The 20,845-nt window shown below is 36.7% G+C and overlaps 1 protein-coding gene across 2 annotated transcripts in view; it reads right to left on the reverse strand.

The window, feature by feature from the left end:
* Positions 1 to 20,845, reverse strand: part of mura (ring finger protein murashka) — a 119,988-nt gene that overhangs the window by 93,459 nt on the left and 5,684 nt on the right. For both annotated transcript variants that reach the window (XM_083143071.1, XM_083143070.1), the window contains exons 2-4: positions 10,298 to 10,496; positions 8,181 to 8,307; positions 3,183 to 3,274 (exon numbers count right to left, since the gene is read on the reverse strand). In XM_083143071.1, coding sequence (XP_082999197.1) covers positions 3,183 to 3,274; positions 8,181 to 8,307; positions 10,298 to 10,492 — 414 coding nt within the window. In that variant the 5' untranslated portion in view covers positions 10,493 to 10,496. The remainder of the gene's footprint in view (positions 1 to 3,182; positions 3,275 to 8,180; positions 8,308 to 10,297; positions 10,497 to 20,845) is intronic.

The raw sequence follows: 20,845 nt of genomic DNA on the forward strand, positions 1-20,845 counted from the left end.
GATACTACGTACTTAACTCAAAGAGTTTTAAAACAATTGATTGCGCTTCCCTCTGCATACTACTGTGACCGTCCCGAAGAGAAACCATAAATGAATCCAGTATGTGTGCCACAAAATCATACAACTAGTTGCGAGGGAAGGGTTAGCATGGGGCTGCTCGACTTGGAACTCTCTCCCAACATTGCCAAAATAACTTTTGTAACAACCAGAAGGCGATGTGTGAGCCCTCATTCTCTATTGTTGACAACAATTGTAAAAACACAAGAATTTCAAGTGTTTTATAACAGCAAAAGCAACCAGTTGGGAGGAGTAATATTAAAGAAAGAAGGGGAAAAAACATTATTGTTTGAATGACAGAAAACTTGTAATTAACTCCATTGGAGGATATAAAAAAGTTCGTAAACTTTTGTTTAACATCACTTCAGACTTCGTCAGTTATTCGTAAGACATTCGCGCAACTTTTTCAGTCAGATGGGGACATGTTGTTATTGAGCGAATATGGAGTATATGTTGAGATATATTCTTCTGAAAAATGGAAACAATATGTAAAAATAACTAAAATATGAACCAAAACCTAATATATGTAAAAGTATGGGAAATAAAAATTGAATTTTTCTAGCCTACATGCCATGATGCGCAAAGATAATACAAAATATAAATGATTTCAGGTTCATACACAAATTTACATATAAATTCATTCCCTGCATATAACAGATTACAAGGTATAAACAGTTGTTTCCACAATTATGTCTGTGGAATGGTCAGCTTGCTTTGGATTTCTGATGGAATTCTTCCCAGCAGTCATTTACATGCCAAACTCCAGTTAAACAAAATCAATGTTGTAATTTTAATAATTATTACCCCTATCAACAACCAAGATCTACATCAGAAGCTTTGCAATAAATGGCCAAGCAACAACTAATGTGCCTTGAAAAAGAAAATGTGTGCTTTTCAAAACGTTGGAAATCATTTGAAGGAGAACTATAAAATGTAAGTAGATTTTAAATTCATCTCACAACTTTAACCCTTTAAATGAGTATGATGGATATGTCCATCATACCCACTTGTTCTCTGCAGCGGGTTCGGCGGATATATCTGTTCTACTTATTCTGACTCATATCTCTTGCGAATGAGCTACAGACAGGTTTCTTTAAGTATTCAGTAAGTTCGCATTTCTGCCATGAGGTCACTCTTCAGAAATTCCCGAGTATTTAACTTGGTATAATTAAGAGGAATGCATATTTGGTTTTTCACGAAAACACGAAATATGTAATAATTATAACACATTAATTTTTCATGTTTCAGAAAAGGTGCATTTTCCTACCCTGTTTTGTCACGAAATGATGTGAAATGAACTACAAAATGCAAAATAGACTCTTAAAAACAAAATTTAGTGTTTATTTACTGACACAACACTTTCTGAAGTTTGAATTATCCTGCAAGTTATGCATTTATGGAAAATTGATTAATTTTGCTGCAAATATTTGAGAAGCAAAAATGGACTTAATACTCTGTTAACTACGTAAATGTACTATTACAAGGGATATGTTTATTTTGTGTGATAAGTGCAGTTTTTAAATCAAATTTAGGATTATAGTCACAGTTTTAAAACTAAGATGTCATTTTATGTACTACTTTTGATCCAATTTTTCACCGCTATAACACCAAAATTTATTTACCGCTTTTGAACCTGAAATTGACTGTTTTTGTACCGAAATGTTGCTTTTTTATTTACCAAAAATATGTGCCTCTAGGTATAATCACCACAACATGGCAAACACTACTTCTGCACTTTCACACTGCCTGCTTGTGTTTATCTTGCACTTGGGGCTGAGGTGCATTCCAATTAAAGAGCCCAGTTAATGTTTTTTCTTGATTAATTGAATTAAGGTTATTTTATGTTGCTTTCCTCCCACTTTAGAACTAATTGATGCAAGATGGACTGAGTGATATTGACTGAGTTGGTACTGTAAGTCCACTTTATGCACAATAAGGCTAATTGGAAATGGACCCACAGTTTAAGGTGGGATCCGAACCACTATATGCCTTCACCAGGTGGATTGAGTTATATGATGAAACTGATGAAGGGACATGCACAAGAAATGCCCTGTTCAGGCTGTGATTTGAACCCAGGGCACCTTGCATTTTGAAGTCTTGCGCTTTTCCATGATGGCTCTAAGCAGCAAAAGGAGTCATCAAGCTTCTTCGAGTATAGAACATTTACTTTGAAGCGTGATGAAAACTTCCAATTTTTAAAATTACCCACTACAGAAGAGATTTGGCATGTGCAACTTACCCACTTAAGATGTTAGTGTGTATATTACAATATATTCATATTCTACAGGTTCAAATTTGGGGTTGTCTAACAAAGAGATTACATAATCCACAGACAACACAAGCTCTTGCCGCAGATAAAAATGAGTTTGGTTATTCTCACTAATAACACAGTGGTACTCCACCCCAATTTCATTTTCCAAGACTCTACATTTTCCCTCATTATATACTCAATTTTTATGGTCTAAATGGAGCAAAGTGCTATAAAAATTTTCCTGTAACATTTTTCTGCCAATTTTTTCTTCTCCCTTGGTCAGCTGCAAAGCATAAATTGAGGCCCCACTGCAATAACACTAAGAATGTTGTATGTATGTATTTTAATTTTTAACCCAATCCTGTGTTATTTGCAAAATACATGATTTACTTCACTATTAATTCCAGTGCTTCGCTACCATCATTCACAAAGACTTTATTTTCAGCCTAGGCCATTGATTAAAAATCTGAACAGTAAATTGTGCCAATATGTCACATTTATACCAAACCTGGTGTACTCGATTTCCAGTTAGTCAATTAAATTTCACTTGTGTTGTCACTATTCTCAGTCCTTTGCTATTAGTTCATTTAAAAAAAAAAAAAAAACTGGCTATCAAAATAGATGGGTTTGGTTGTGGTCTAATAACAAATAAAATAGTTCTACTTTAGAACACACCACATTGCAGCATTTTGATGTGAAATTTTTGTAGCCACAATAATAATTCTACTACATATTACACTGAAATTAAAACTTTAACAATGCAAGTGTGGAGTAAATATTTCCTTTCAGTAATTCCATGCAGAATGCTTGGTGGAAACACCCTCAGCACAAAATTAAATCAATTGCTTGGTTTCCTGTGTAACTTAATACTAACCTTCCTGCCATCATCTTGGCTGACAGTTCTATAGTATGGTGGTGAATGCGTCATCTGCACTGGACTAAGACGAGCACCTCCAACGAACAATTCTTCAAAGAAAAAAATTCTGTGTCATACTATGTTAACATCAAAGTCAGATTTACTGAATTATACCAACACAACTTGAATAAAACACTCCACAGACAACATGAAAATGTTGGCATCTTGTGACCTGTCTGCATATTTCATTCAAAAGGCGGCGAGACAGGAAAAGGAAAGGTACCAGAAATAAATTACGTTACATTGTATCTAAAGTTATCTGTTTGGCAGTTACGCGGAGAGAGAGAGTTCACTCTAATAAACTTAGGGTTTCTTTTTCCATGAAGTTTTTGTTCATGATCAATTTGCCTGTCAATACATGCCTCACGAAGCCACCAGACAGGTGGCAAAATCGATCACAAACAAAAACTGAACTGAAAAATTACATTTAATTCCTTATTAAGGGAAGGTTCAGCCTGAGGTTTTTCTGCCACCTAAGCCCACTGTACGTTTATTAGAGTGAAATAAATTAACTTGCTTTTCCACCCCATTAGATTAATAGTGAAGATGATGAACAATGGATGTTTTTTTGGCTTTTTTCACAAAAGTGCCTCAAATCAATGAAAATACACGAGTTGGCAGTATTTTTCCTGTTCTATGGTTTTCGTTTATCTCCCTACTGTAAAATAGACACTTATTTCTAAATTTATTATTTTCCTGTAGTTTACGGTTATTACAAGCATAAGAAAACAGTTTTTCTTTGTGACGTTTCAGGAGAACACATAAATGTCTGATGAAAGGAGCGTGTGTTCTCCTGAAACGTCACAAAGAAAAACTGTTTTCTTATGCTTGTAATAACCGTAAACTACAGGAAAATAATTCTATAATGCAAGCAATGCGTACATACAAAAAAAAAATTATTTCTAAATATAAAATATAATTTACAATATGAAATTCATAGCTAGACATGAACAGTGTTTTAAAAAAAAGCTGGCTTTTTTTAATGTGAGGTTCTTTCCGACTGTTAATTCATATTTCAGTAGGCTTATTAAATATATGTATGTAGTATAAACATATTCACATAACTAGTGTGTTTTGTATGTGTTTTAATAGAACCTAATAGTGTGATTAGTATGATATGATTTTCAATGTTTGAATTTGTTATACAAACACTTACATGAAGCAAAAAAGAAAATACTGCTCTACCTTTTGAAAATCTAGTATCAAATCTCTCTACATTAAATTTTGTGTTCAGTAAAATATATTTGTATTCTGGCTTTCCAGTACATCATGTATAATTTGGTTAAATGGCTGCTAAATCTGGTCACGGAGCAACTAGTGATGTATTTCGGCTGCTTCTTGCAGTGGTTCTCAAGTTTTATGAAACCACAGCTCAGTAAATTTATTTCTTACAAGTCGATGCCCTGATTCCAACAATTTCACTCATAAATACATTTCTGATCTTTTAAAGTTTATATAGTTTTTAATATGCAACCTTCATATTAATATATCAACTATGAAAACCATAGTTCAATTATGTATAGACTTGCTGTCAAATATAAAATTAGATTTAAATTGGTTGTCAAGCTTTGGGTGCAATGAACCTTTTGCGGCCCTGCAGTTGAAAAACACTGGCACTAAAACTGAAGCAAATAAGACTAGCCTGGCCGCAAATGACAAAAAAATAAAAATTTATTTAAGAAATCTGGACTGGACCTACAGTTTGAAATGAAATCCGAATCACTGATTCCTTTGAGGATTGAACCTCAGACCCCATATTTACAAGGCAACAGCATTACTTTATTCCACTCCAGGGGCCCAGTCATGATTATAAAAGGAACCTTCTATCAAAAAGCCGGCCTTTTTCCAACAACAGTACTTCCCATTTGTTCTCTGTGATTTACAGGCTAATATTAAATCTTAATGTCTGATGAAGTAACTAACAATCTTGTTAAGTATAGAGAACATTCAGACTGAAGCAACACATGACAGTGGGGGTGTGGCATTAAAGTGACAATTGACATGGGCCCCTTCAGTCTGTAAGCAAGCATCCACCATGCATGCACAAACAAGACCGAGGTGACATGATGCGTGCAATTGAAGGAGCTTTCAGATTGAAGTCACAGATTAAAAGCGACACAGTCTCCATTATAAAGCAAAATATTCACCGTGCATGTAAGAACAACAGACTGAAACTGCATGATGCATGCCACTAAGAAAACCGTGTAGTCCGAGCAACATGCAAGTGACATGTTTAGCTAGTTGTCTCACTAGTTGAATGATTATTGAGTGTCTGCTTCCAAGTGCCACATGTCACTTGTTGCTTCGGTCTGAAAGTTCCCTGAGAAAATAGTATACGACAAGTGACACTTGCAGCTTATGTTGCTTCAGTTGGAAAGGTTGCATTTACTTCTAAGGAAGCAGTGTCATGTGTCCCTTCCATCTCAAAGCTCCGTGAAACAGGATCATGTAAAAAAAAAAGGGCCAATAATTTTTACGCGGTGTTGGCAACACTGAAGTTGAGCATGCGCACGAGTATGCCCTAGTATTCTGTGCTTGCAACAGAGAGAGAATCGTCAAAGTGGTGTTGCGTACATGCGAGTAGCAGTAAAGTGAAATGGCTGCCGTAATACAAAATCCCGCCAAATGTGAAGTGAGATCTGTCATACGATTTCTGAACGCCAAAGGACAGAATGCAGCTGACATCCATCGGGAGTTGTGTGCCATTTATAGACCGACAGTGATGAGTGATGGGAAGATCTGGCAAAGGTGCAGAGAGTTTCGGGAAGGGTGTTCAAATGTCAATGACGATGAGCGTAGCGGAAGGCCTAGTGTTCAGACGAATGATCTGGTGGAACGTATTAACGAGAAAGTGCGTTCCAATCGCCTGTTCACAATGTCTGAACTCGCCAAAGAGTTGCCTAAGTGTCTGCGAAAACAGTGCTTCGAATTGTGACTGACACCCTGGGGTATCACAAACTGTGTGCGAGGTGGGTACCAAAAATGCTGACAGACGCTCGCAAAGAGCAAAGAAGGACAGCTGCACGTGATTTTTTGGCCTGCTGGGCGAGGATGGGGATGACCTCTTTTCGCACATAGTGATGGGGGATGAAACATGAATATCGTACGCCACTGGGGAGTCACAGCAGAAATCAATGCAATGGCGGCACTCTGGGTCTCCTAAAGCGAAGAAATTCAAACAAACACCACCACGTTTTGGGACCAAAAGGTTTGTGGAATTCTTGGAACCAGGACGAACAATTACAGCAGATGTGTATTGCAAAACACTGAATAATCTGCGACGTGCCATCCAAAATCGGCGGAGAGGAATGCTACGCTCTGGAATTTTTCTGATCCATGACAACGCCCGCCCACACACAGCTGCTTGTACTGTTGAGACAATTCAAAGATTTTGATGGGAACTATTCAATCATCCCCCCTACAGTCCCAACCTTGCCCCCAGCGATTTCTTTCTTTTTCTTCACCTGAAAAAGTAGCTTCCATTGAAACATTTCAACGACAGTGACGTGCTCAAGACATCTATTCTGGACTGGCTGCACTCTCAGGCGACAGATTTTTATGCAGAGGCTACACGGAAGCTTGTGCAGTGCTATCAGAAATGTATGGAGGTTAATGGTGACTACGTCGAAAAATAGCCAAGGTATGTACTTGTTTATCAATCTCAATAAATTTCTTCTCCTATCATTTTCTTGTTTTTTAAAAAATATCGGCCCTTTTTTTGACATGCGCATCGTATACACACATTTACGTAATACATACACTTCTGCAAGTGTGTTGTGAAAAGTAAAGATTTTTAATTGTTTCGACACATCAAATATTTTGATATTAACATTTGTTTCATATTTTATGACATCAACATTTAAATAGACACACAAACATGTAAAAGGTTTTTTAAGTCAATTTCATAGTCAGATGTGTTTGTCATAGCTTCCTTTGCTGATTATATATGTGCAGTTATTTATTAATAATAATAATTACAAAAATTACTATCTTTAATAAAAAATAATAACAAATTATTGCATGAGAGTCTCACATATACTTTATCATTCACTAAAACTCATAAATTCCATAATATTTCTTTACTAATGCTTTTTGTTTGTAGAAGTGCAGTTGTTTATTAAATATAATAATTACAATAATTACCATCATTACCAACCAATTGTACACTGTCACTGGCATGAGTGTCTCGAATAGATGTATTCAAAGATGGTGTCTGATTAGCCCACAAAGTGCATTTTGCCTCCTATTTACTTTACATTTAAGTTTTTATGAGCAAAAGTAATATAGAAATATTGGGAACATCCTAGAGAACAATCTAATTCATTTTCAAACAGTTGAAAAATCTAAAAAATATACATATGGTGGGCCTGCAAGCCCCCCCCCCCCCCCCCCCCTCTTCAACTCGGTAAGCTAGGGTTAAAATTGTATCTGAACCACTATGCAATATGTGTCCACTGGGATTGGCCAATATCTGTCTCTTGGCAGCTACAGCATGTAATTTTTTTTACCTAGTTGTAAAATATGCCACTACAAACCTGTAAACTCGTAACAGTAACTGTAATTGGTAAAAAGCCAAAATTTCCGGTTTCTTTCCAAAAAAGCTGGCTTTTTATCGAGAAAAAAAAACATTCATTCAAAAAAGCTGGCATTTTTGCAACTCTAGTTATTTCACATTTTGTGTATTTCTCAAAAACTAAATATGCATGCCTCTAGGCATTATCCATTGCCTAATTTTTTTTTAGAGTCTATGAAAAAAAAAAAAACGAAAGTAATATCCAATTAACTTTCCCTGGTAATGAAGAAATATTGTTACCAAATTTTAGACAACTATCAAAGAGAAGGTTGCTACAAAAAGCAACAGAACACTTCATCATTGCTGTATCACTTACAAAGCTGGTCCTATGAAAAATTGCCAACAATTGATAAGCACAATACTTTTCACAAAACTACCCGTACCTTCAACTGTCCTCCTTGGTGAAAACTCCACTGCTAATGGGCGTGGGTGACCATCCACTGTCCCAGGCGCCAAAGTTGGACTTAAACTTAGCAGAGAAGCAGGTCCACCCGAAAAAAGTGGGCTTTCCTAGAGTGAAAACAAAGTATAATATAGTACAAAAATATTTCAAGACAAAATTCAAGAAACTTAACACCTTAATGCTTCAGTGACAACACACAAAATACAATTAAGTAGACCTGAAAATGCATATTCTTCACCTACATATGTCAATTAACCTGTATCGTCCAGAGCAGCGTGCTTCTGTATTCCCGCTGAATCCGGTGCCTTTTCAAGCGCATGCTATTCAAACTTCCCGCAAAGTACAAAAAAATTGTATCTCAGGAACTAATTGTCATAGACAGATGAAATTGGTTCTGTTCTCTTTCTTAAAGACAGAGCTCTTAGCGTAGGTAAAATTTATACATTGTGCCGCCCAATAATTAATGTTGAAGGAAGAAGATTTTATTTCTTAAATTTGGCATAAACTGTGCCCCTCAATAGACTGAAGTGAATGAAAAAATGTAGCATGTAGCAGTGCTACATTCCTACAACCATGCAAAGTTTCGTTGAAATCAAACTGATACTTCTTGAGTAAAAAAATAATAACATTATATAAAGTGGTAGTAGTGATTAAGTCCTTAATCGTCAGAAATTGCTTAAAATGTTGCTTTTTACTCATTCTTGCTTGTAGAACTTAATATTTTCAAAAAGATCCAGCAATTTCGAATTTATAGCCACTTTTATAAATCTAGCTTCTTAATAGTAGTAACAATTTGTAATCCAAATATGTCATACCTTCATGTTCATACTAAAGATAAAAAAACAACTGAAATACTAAGTGTATCAAGTGTAGTTTCCAAGAAATGACACATTAATTGCTGTCATGCACTGCTGGTCTATATATCAATCCTTCCATCCTCAATGGAATAACAGGCATGCTTCCCAGATTGACAAAGTGGATGCTTATGGATAAATGTGATGGCAGTGTGGAGCTCAGACTCACTTTTATTACTTTTCAGCAGCAACATTGTAAATACTTAACATATATGAAAAGGAAGTTTTGTCTAAACAATCACACTGATTGCTCCATGGTGTCAGATGGTGCACAGGATGAAATTGGTTGCCTTAACGGCCATGCATATGCTCTTTGTGCATATTAATAACAAAGAAATACTCAATACTCTAAGTTCAAAACCATACATTAATGAAAGCACAATACCACTGGAATAGAAACAATGATGTATAAACATTACGAAGGCTCGTGATTATCTGACAAATTGTAAACTGAGTAAGCTACAAGCAACATGACCTGTTTGCAGAATGGCTGTGATAATATGAGTGACTGTGCTGTTCCTGCATGTACCGTGGTGTTAATAAAAAAGTATGACTAAAATGTGTTAACTGAAACATTGAGGACTACACAGAAGAAGGGGGCGGTTGACATCCGAAACGTAGCATATATCAACGAAGGAGACTCACGTTGGCGTAATTGACTTTTACCTTATATTTTTATTTATTTGTATAATAAAAATATATATTTTTTAATACAAATAGGTTTTAAGTGTAGAAGAGTTTGAAAAGAGGGACATAGTAATTAATTTTAAATTTTGCACTTGAATTATGCACAGAAGTTTTCAATAATTCATATTTTAGTTTTGTACTACGAACGTCCAGTCAATAATTAATATGTGCACTGCATTAAACTAATTTAATGTTCTGCAAGCCGTATATTCCAGGAATATGTGAGTGTGAAGATGACTTCTGAGGGTTAATTGTTAATAAAAAAACAGCTTAAAAGATAAAGTTCCTAATGCATACAGCACCATACCATGAAGGCACATTTAGGAGATGTGGGGGTAGGGCCATTGATTTGAGGCTGGGTGAGTCCCAGGGCTGCTTTATGCATGGACAAGGCCGGAAAATCCCAACCTTAAATCACCCAGCCCAGGAATCGAACCTGGGTCTCTCACATAGCAATCACATGTCATACAGACTCGACGACCTCTGAATATATAGTCATTTACACATACAATCGAAACTCAGCATTCAACAGGCTTACAAGAGTAAGAATGATTACCTGGCCACAAACAATATGAAGCTGTGGAGACAACTGCCTCCTCTCCTGGGGGCCTGTTGTGGGGTCATTTGTGTAAACGCCTGCGCCGGGACTGAGTTGAGGTCCAGAACGAACTGGTTTAGGATATGATTGTGAACAGTATGCAGAGTCCTTCTGGCCATTGGAAGCTGCTACAGGCATTGTCCTGATTCTCATTAATCTGAGGAAAAAAAAAAATTAGTGGTATATACACATCTGTTAATCAGAATAATTCATGTCATCTCTATTTCTACTTCATCATTTGCACCAGCACTTCGATTATCAGTTATCATGAAGTAGACTGTTAAGCAACCTGCAACTTTCATAATAAAATTTCCCTAACTTTTATGTTGATAATCAATTCTTTCCTGCATTGACAGGTTATTTACCAAAATAACAAATCCAAATCGACTTTTTCTTGGTCCTTCTTTCCTTTTCTTAATTTAATTGCCCCCTACTTAGGTATTTCGGCTGTGATCAAGAAAGTGTGGTGCCCTAACTCCACACCCCTGTACGCCTTCATGACGTGGTGCACAGGGGAGCACTTTACTTTTTTTCATTACAACTTACGTATCATAGGAAATTAAGAAAATATATTTTTTTATTCAATAAAACCCCTACCACAAGTCCAGTTAAGATGAAAACTGAAGCTGTACTTTAAAAATAGATTTAGAGTTGCTCTAATAAAAATTAATATGCTTCAGATTTCATCCTGGATGGCGAATTGTCACATTACTTTAATATTTTTACTTCATGCATACAAAAATGTAATTAAGAAACGAAGTCAACAAACCTTAACCCAAAATAAATACGAATTTAGATTTCCAAATAATGAATTTTATCAAATCCCAGTACAGGTATATAATCATGTAAATTCACTATACTATAAAAAAAAATTACCAAAAACTCTTGACCAAAAGCATAATTTCTTGACTGGTACACCCCCTGATTGAGCTATGATGCAATGCAAATTTTGTGCAAGATCATTCAGTGTTCTTGCAACAAGTATAAAGATGGCTATATGTTCTGACCCAGACTTTACCTAACAGTTGGGTCATTCCATGTCAAGTGGTCTAGTTTCAGAAAAGTGCCACGCTCGACCATCTTGGATTTAGCTTAAATTTTGTATGTAGAGTACCACATGTCTAAAACGAACTTTGGTAAAGTTTTAGATTCTACAGTAGAATACTTATTGAGATATAGCCATTTGTTTGACCCCATACCCTGACCACGTAACGTACGACACTGAGATTTCACCAACTTTGATACCTAATATCTCTCTTTATATTCTTTTAAAATGAGTGAAACTTAGCTAGCTTGTACAACTTTTTGCGCTCTATTTTATGGTAATAATAACTATTATTTCTGTGCACGCTGTAGGTAGATAAATTATATCAAAGTCGGCCAAAAAAATGGACTTTTAAAAAAAATTGAAATTTTAAAGTTGCATAGTTCCTTCAATAATTATTTAATAGATGTCAAATTTGATGCATAGCATGTCTACAAGTTGTCCTTTAAAGGTTTATAATTTCATTGTGGTAGCTCTTTCTGTTACTTTACAAAGTTAGTGTAAAGTTGACAATTTGTGTAAAAAGTCAAAAACTGAGGTATTTTAAATTCTATTTTGCAGAAAAGTATCTTCTAGAAACGTTTGAAAACCACTTCCATTGGAAAGAGCATGTCTTAAAGCACCTAGAAAAGTAGATTTGATTGACTAACGCCAGCATCTAGTGCCAAAAAAAGAGGGCCAAAGTTGAAAGTCATTGCCATAGCGACAAATATAATTCAAAATGCAATCATGCTGTTATTTAGATTTCTTGATTTTCTCATATGTGTTGATATTATTAGACAAGTTTTCGTTCATAAACGAGCACATTTAACCTATTATACAGATTTTTAGATTCCCATTAGTATGATATAATTTGCTAATTGATCTAATTCGAAATGGACGTCAGCGAAGCAATTGATTATGATTCTCCTATAACCGAATGCACTGTTGGGTAAAAATTGTCATCAAAATGTCACCATGGTTCATTTTATTCCAACAAAATCGGGCTAATTTCTGTTAGCAGCTTGTCAGCAAATGAAAAATTACTTATTGCTCGACGATCAGAAGTTGAGCTTATGGACAATGAATTGGTCTGTTTGCATCACCAAGGAAAATACCTCATCAAATACGAAATGAGCCAAAAATCGTGTTGCAATCCGTTTGGAAAGCAGAACCACATGATCAAAGGTGGCTTGTTAAAGGTCACTTTAGCCATGTCTGAGGAACTGAACAAAGTGACCAAAGTGAATGTAAAGCCAGGTCAGAAAATTTGCATCAAGTGCAAAGCTGAATACGTTTCTAAGACTGAAGTCACAGCAACTTCTTCTTCTGACGAATTTGATTCAAATGCATCCGATAGTCTTGATCAAAGCTTGACTGCTTTAGGCACTTCTCCATTGAAAATTCGTAGGATAAGCAGCCAAAACAAAGCTGGCTATTTGAAACACAAAATTGAACGTGCACAAAATGTGATAGCAGAAAAAATCATGTCCGTCTCCGGAATGACAGATGATATTGCACAATCTAGTCGCTCTGCTGAATGCAGTTTGTGTAATGATTACACTGACCTTATCAAAGAAATCGAAATATCCAGTAGATCAAGAAAAGTTCAGCTGCTGACTATGGCCCCAAGAAGTTGGTCAATAAAGGAAACTGCAAGGAAGTTTGGCGTTTCTGAACGCATGGTCAAAACAGCCCGGAAAATTAGGGCAGAAAAAGGTATATGTACATTACCTGATGCAAAGGTTGGCAAACCATTGTCAAAGGAAGTTGCTGAAAGAGTCAGCCGTTTCTATGAAGATGACGAATTTAGCAGGATGTGTCCTGGCAAAAAAGATTATGTTTCAGTTCGGATTGGTGGTATTAAAGTTCAAAAGCAGAAGCGGTTGATATTGTGCAACCTTAAAGAGCTGTACGTGGCATACCGTAATAAATATGGAGCTGAAATCAGTTTCTCCAAATTTTGCGACCTCAGGCCAAAGTGGTGTGTGACTGTTGGTGCGTCAGGCATGCATTCCATCTGTGTGTGCACCATACATCAGAATGTTAAGCTCATGATGCAAAGTGCTAATATTAAAGATGACTACAAAATGCTAATAGAAAAGGCAGTATGTGATCTGAGTGCCAAGGACTGTATGCTGCACCGTTGTCAAAGCTGCCCAGGTGAAGATGCAGTTATGGTTTACTTAGAAGAAATATTCCATGACTGGGATGCAGAGGAATCGATTGAATTCAAACAGTGGGTTCATACTGACCGTGAAACACTAGAAACCAATGTATTAACAGTGGAAAATTTTATTGAAAAACTCTCAAGCAAGATTTGGAAGCTGACAGGCCATCATTTTGTTGCAAAGCACCAAAGTGATTACTTGAAGTCATTGAAGACTAACTTAAAAGCAACAGAATTGATAGTTCTGATGGACTTTGCCGAGAACTACTCATTTGTAGTGCAAGATGCTGCCCAGGGCTTTCACTGGGAAAATTCACAGGCCACCGTGCATCCATTCGTTGCATATTATGTCGACAATATGGGCAACTTGCAAATTGTTAATTGTTGCATGATTTCTGATAAATTGCAACATGATACAGTGTCTGTACATGTGTTTATTCGAAAGTTAATCGAATTTTTGGTGACGCGGACAGAAGTTACCAAAATATACTACTTCCGGTGATGGTTCTGCTGCCCAATATAAAAACTACAAGAACTTTGTGAATTTATGCAACCATAAAAATGATTTCAATATCGAGGCTGAATGGAACTTCTTTGGTACAAGCCATGGAAAATCACCCTGTGATGGGGTTGGTGGCACAACTAAACGGCTGGCTGCTCGGGCAAGTCTCCAGAGACCTTCATCTGACCAAATATTGACGCCAAAAGATCTCTTTGACTTTTTGTGATCAAAACATAAGTGGAATTAAAGATATTTTTGTCACAAAAGATGAAATTGAAGAGAGCAAAAAGTTTCAAGAAGAACGGTGGCGAGAAAGCAGCACAATAGCTGGTACTAGAGAGCATCACCAATTCATACCAGTTGGCTTAAACTCGATTAGTGTCAGCAAAGTTTCCAATGACACGATAAATTTTGTTGCCAGAATTTCTGATACCACTATTTTGCACTTGAAATTGGCTGAGCTGTCCCCTGGTTGTTACGTTGCCTGTATTTATGACAACAAATGGTGGACTGGCAATGTTGTTGAGGTTTCAATTGAAGAAAATGATGCATTGGTAAATTTCATGCATCCGCCAGGTCCTGCTCATTCGTTTTATTGGCCAGAAAGGCAGGATATATGTTGGATTCCAGAGCAACATCTCATTTGCATGCTCCCTGCTCCTTCAGTCACATCGTCAGGCCGACAATATCAATTTCCAGAAAATGTGCTGAAGGAAGTGGCTTATAAATGTAACAGAATGTGAAGATTGCTATCAATTGAAATCAAGCTGTGGACATCGGCTTAGGAACCATATAAGATACCCACTTTAGGCTTGAGAACCTAGGATAAGCTGCTCAATCATTGGCTTGGGATCCAGGGAGACACCCACTTGAGGCTTTGGAACCTCGATTAAGAAACCAAATCAAAGGCTTGGGAACCTTGACTAAGAAACCCACCCGTGGCTGGTATTGCACGGCTATCGGGCGTGGCCCCTACGGCGATGGGGCTGCCAGTTCATGTTCATGAACTGGTAGTGACAATGTCACCATGGACCAACGCAATATAATACTCATAATTTCTCTATAAAAAGCATTAAGAGAAGTCTTAACCTATAAAAGGGCAGAATTTGAATATTAAAATGAAAGCTGTAATAAGGAAATGCTTCTCACTTTGGCCCATTTTTTAGGGCATTGTATGCTGGCGTTAGTCAATTAAATCTACTTTTCTAGAAGGTTTAAGACATGCTCTTCCCGATGAAAGTGGTTTAAAAACGTTTCTAGAAGATACTTTTTTGGAATATGGGATTAAAAATACCCTATTTTTAGCCATTTTACAAAAATTGTCAACTTTACACTAACTTTGTAAAGTAACAGAAAGAGCTACTGTCATGAAATTACAAACTTTCAAAGAACAACTTGTAGAGCCACTATGTATCAAATTGGGCATCTATTAAATAAATATTTAAGGAGCTATGTAACTTTAAACTTTCAGTTTTTTTGAAAGGTCAATTTTTTTTGACTAACTTTGACATAATTTATCTTGCTACAGCATGCACAGAAATAATAGTTATTTTTACCATGAAATAGAGCGCAAAAAGTTGTACAGGCTAGCTAAGTTTCATTTGTTATAAAAGAAAATTAATAGAGATATTAGGTCTCAAAGTTGGTGAAATCTCAGTACCGTACGTTATGTGGTCAAACAATTGGCTTTATCTCAATAAGTATGCCACTGGAAAATCTAAAACTTGGCCAAACTTCGTTTGAGACATTTGGTACTCAACATACAAAATTTCAGCCAAATCCGAGATGGTCGAGCGTGGAGCCCTAGACCATTTGACATGGAATGACCCAGTTTATATTCTAACCATGAACTCTGCAACCGATTCAGGGTGGCTACAAACAAGCAGAAATGAAATTCCCCGACTTTTCCAGGACAAAATTTACATTTTTCCCTAACTAAATCGATGTTTTTGCAAATGGAAATAATAAACTCATACAGATGCAGGTATGGATTTGTTAAGTACCTATATTATTTTCTATGAAATTGACTTCATTTCTCTATTCTCTATGATTTGAATTCAAACAGCAAAATAGTGAATTTGGAAAATCATTGCAATTCAAAGCTAGGGAAGGATTACAGAATTTTATCATACGCAAGTTTAAAATAAAATACTTGATTGTTTTGAAAGTTATGACTAAATGAGATACGAGTGAAGAGTGATTAAGAAATACAATTTGTAATTTATCAGTCTCCTTATACATTCTCGGTATTATATGTTGATATTTTCACTGAGGTTTGGAACTCTCTACTAGCAAAAACCATGAGTGCGGACTCATTTTTCGATGCATAAAGCTACTTCTCTCTTTTCTGTAAAGCAAACAACTTAACTCTTGCATATAAGTGAAACAATTGAATTGTACAAAAGAAAGTGTCATATTTCCTTACATTATCAATAGGATTTCTGCTTCAGTACAGTATATCCAAGTGAAGTACTGTGAAACTGACAACATGCAGTTATACCATTATTGCTGTTGAAAAGGGTATGTAGGTATTGGAAATTTAACGCAAGGAATTTATAGGATTGCATTGTATAGGTACCTGATTTAACTAACCACACATTAAAACAGGAACACTCTGTTAATAACAGCTTCTGAAAGTTCATATACGAGGGGCATCCTGAAAAATCTCCAATGGTGCAGCACTAGTGGTCGGAGAGCGAATCACACATGCAGGCAGGAAGAAGTGACATGTAGCTGTAATCTGGTAAAGTTGCAATAAAGCCATTTTAGGACAGTTCTAGGTTAAAGATTGCAGCACTCGTATAGTCTCCCACCGACTGTGATGTAGCCTACGTGTAGTAATCAGATTTTTGCACGTTCATAATTTGGCACAGAGCCACCAGCAATCGTGTGTGGTGTGCAGACCGGACGTCGTGAGTGATAGTATGGTCAGACGATGGTGCAGACAATTCACGGAAGGCCAATCGAATGTGCACAGCCCCATACAGCTGAGTACACACAGGCCCTTTGCATCACTTCAGGTGAGAGATCTTGGACCACTCCCTGTACAGCCCTGGCCTTGCATGTATCGACTTTCATCTCTTTGTTTAACTGAAGAGGTTTCTGGCAGGACAAGGATTTGACAGCTACACTGCGGTAGAGATAGTTCCAGTCTTTGCTGTCAGACACACATACCATGGGCATACAAAATTTAGTGCCATGCTACGACATATGCCAGAACAACGGTGGTGATTATGCCAAAAATTAGTTAGGACTCACTGTTACTAATGCAATAAATTACAACTGATATTCTAGTTTTATTTATGCCTAATCGGTAGGGATCTTGATTTTTTGATAATTTTTTTCAAATTGGTTTATTTCTTTATTTTTTACTATTCGGTGCTATTTTCCCCAAAATTCACATTTTCATTTTAGCTCATTTTCTGGCAAATACCTGAAACCTTCATGGTGTTTTTAAATTACTGTTTCAAATTGTAAATCACATGGCCTATGCCTCCTCGTGAGAGTTTGATATCTTGAAAGTCATTTTCCATACCCCCTTTTTAATTTTAAGGTAAGGGTATACTGAAGGGTACATAATGACCATAAGTGGTAACGTACCCAAAAAATTTAAATCAATCAATCTCACGTGACATATCATGGCACCAAAAATTCGCATTATCTTTTTGACTTGTTAGTGTTACGTTTCCCAAAATTCGCATTTTTATTTTAGAACATTTATCTGCCAAATATATATGTGCTTTTAAACTATTATTTTAAATTGTAGGTTACATGGTCTACATATTTTCATGACAGTTTGATGTTGGAACAGATTTTTGAGGAAGTAAAAGTAAAGTGCTCCCCAGCACTTTGCCTTGAAGGTGTATAGGGATGTGGAGTTAGGGCCCCACACAGCTCAAGATGGGGGTGATGTGATCAGCACCATGCTTCTGGCTACCTTTATCCCTCCAAGTTTCCTCCATGTACCCGCTTGATACGATGCTGGGTGGGCACCGGAGCAGTTTGAATAGGTGGAAAAGATCCCGGTTCTCTCCCGCATGGTAGTCAGACACCCTAACGACTGAGCTCAATTATTTCTTGTTCGATAAATGGTGATGTTGCGCACTTAGCTTGGTATTTCAAAACACATATCACGCGACAAATACTGAAGATGTGGCTCCGTGTGACGGTAGTTATCACTCAATCTCCTGTTAGAACCCTGCCACTTTGCTCTGTGATGGTTTTGATAGAAGTTGAAAAAATCGTGGGAAATACATGATTTAATGTGGCTATTGGAATTATTCCATGTACAGTATAACAAACATTATAGTTTACTTGTGAATAAAATGTTGGAAAACTTGCACGTTCTATGTACATAAACATAGCCTAGATAAGACAACAATGTTGGATTTCATGGTTGTTGTTTTAGGACATTTTTAAAAGAAATCGCTAAAAACACCAACAATTTGCACTCCATGCCAAATTCGCATTATTTCAATATTTCGAACGGGCGAAAAATGTGTCCAGACATCACAGCACATTCATAAACACAACTTCGCAGCAATTACCATTTTTCACAGTTTTCGCGTTTGCAAAAAATCAACGTCCCTACTAATTGGAAATTACTTTCTGGCCACCTCTCGTATAAATCAGTAGATGGAAAGTGAAAATTTAGCAGGGCTGGCAGAGAAAAGTCAATTCTTGAAGAAAGTGATTTGCTTTTATGATTGAATGATTCGAGCAAATATGATATATATTTACATATTTATTATTAGTATTTTATTTCATAATATTGGACATTAACCTCACTCAGTGAGAGATTATGACCTCTCTAACGAGTTTAAACAGACAGGACTGAGAGTGGCGTTAATTTCATTGTAATACTAGTGTTGCATTAAATTTGAGGTTGGGAGCATGCACTTGCCAATTTTTATAACGTTCACTAATGCAGATTTGTGTTTCACTTTTTCGTGGTAGTATTCAATATATATCCCTTTTGTTGGATTCTTCTTGATACCTAAGAATAGTGCAATGTCATTGTAAACGTATGTTAACTTGTGCGAAACCAGTAATACGTCAGGATGATGAAAGAAAACCTTCGTAAGCACTGCTACATTAAATGAGGTGAAGTGAGCCAGAAGAGTAATAAAATTCCAGCAGCATACTTGCAGTCTAAAGCTCTCCTTGTTTATGCATACGATTTTTGTTTTTAAGTCCGAAGACATCCAACAAAAATAAATTCCTAACGAGTGCCGTGCATGCAATTTCTGTCGCATGTTGTAGTGAGATACTTTGTCGGGTGGCAATATTCGACAAAAATCGTATGTATCAATGGAGCCTATTTGTTTCCATGTTCCTTCAGTTTGCCCAACAAAATGCCTTACTACGACGTCCGACAACTATCTGATGGTGCCAGCCGCTCCCATCCCCTCCATCTGTTGACAGTTCTGTCCCCTTACTACTGCCACACAGACAAGAAAAATTGACAATTCAATCCATTTTCCACGTAATATTTAGAGGCTTAACATATTTTTCTGCCCCCTCTGGAAATATTTCTCTCTCTCTCTCTCCTCCTGCCATCACTGGTTTCTGGCGCTGTGGTTGTGTTGTGCATAAAAGGGACTTAAAAGTTGAGGTCGAAACTTAGCAAAAATATTTCCTGTTCCCGTGCACAGTTCCATAACGAAAAAAAAGGCCAATCAAGACAAAATTCCCTGTCTTACCGGTTTCCCGGTCTGTCGCCACCCTGCGATTCTTGTTGATCTCATAAGATGTGAACTGTAATGTTGCACTTTAATTAACTTTAAGTCAGAAATGTGTCTTCAGAACCTGAACTAAAGAGCAATCACAGGCAAAAGAACTTACGCACATCCGCACCTCCTGTGCATCATACTCCCATTTGGAGGGAAGGGGCAGAGTAGAGCAGGCTTCGTTATGGCCTGAGTTGAACCAATGGAGGAGGTGCGTGGAGACTTTGGCCGATGGTTCTTTTCCTTGTGGTCTACTACAAGGATCACAATGATGTAAAATTCAAAAGTATTGTCTGTATCTCTGAATGTCTGCAGCATGACACTGTTGCCCTTCAATTATTTTTTTTTTAAAAAAAAAAGCTTATCTCTCATCTTAGATTGGTACTAATTAGAGATTTGAAACAAATTTACTACTTCTCAGATGATTCAGCTGCACAGTTCAAAAACAGGAAAAACTTCTCAAACATTTCACATGTTATGACTTTCTTTGTGATTGCATGTGTGCGGCAAATGGTGCTATTTTTCATACTTTAGAGAGCTCCAACTAGAAAAGTACATCAGATAAAAATCTAAAATTCTGCAGCTTTTTTCTACCTTAGGGTAGTTCTTCATGACAATTAAGTATAAATAAAATTAGAGATGGTCAGGTGTTTTTCATTGGTTCACTTGTAATGGAATATATAGTAGTCGTAGCTGAATTTTGGCAATTTTCAACATGATAGCTTGCACAATATCAGCTGCCATGTTTATTTACAGTTTCATGATAAAGACACTATTTATGGATTAACATGATTAGTACAGGGAGGTTATTTCAGTCGTTTCAGACTTCGGAAACCGCTTGTTTTGTAATGTTTCCACTTTTTACAATTACAGTTAGAATTACAATTGAAATAAGCATGTACCTTGTCACAAGGATGCTGGAAAAGGTGTCCTCCCAAATACAAATATTTCTGCCACCTTATTTCTGACATCTAATCTTAGATTAGACATCGCTACTTTATCCTCAGTTGTTGCGAGAGCGCCGGCAGCTTATCGGGGGAGTTATCAGCTGCGAGAGGGCGCTTCATATTGCATGAATGCG

The sequence above is a fragment of the Lepisma saccharinum genome, chromosome 21, assembly GCF_977018435.1.
Source record: "Lepisma saccharinum chromosome 21, izLepSacc3.1, whole genome shotgun sequence".
Taxonomy (NCBI): domain Eukaryota; kingdom Metazoa; phylum Arthropoda; class Insecta; order Zygentoma; family Lepismatidae; genus Lepisma; species Lepisma saccharinum.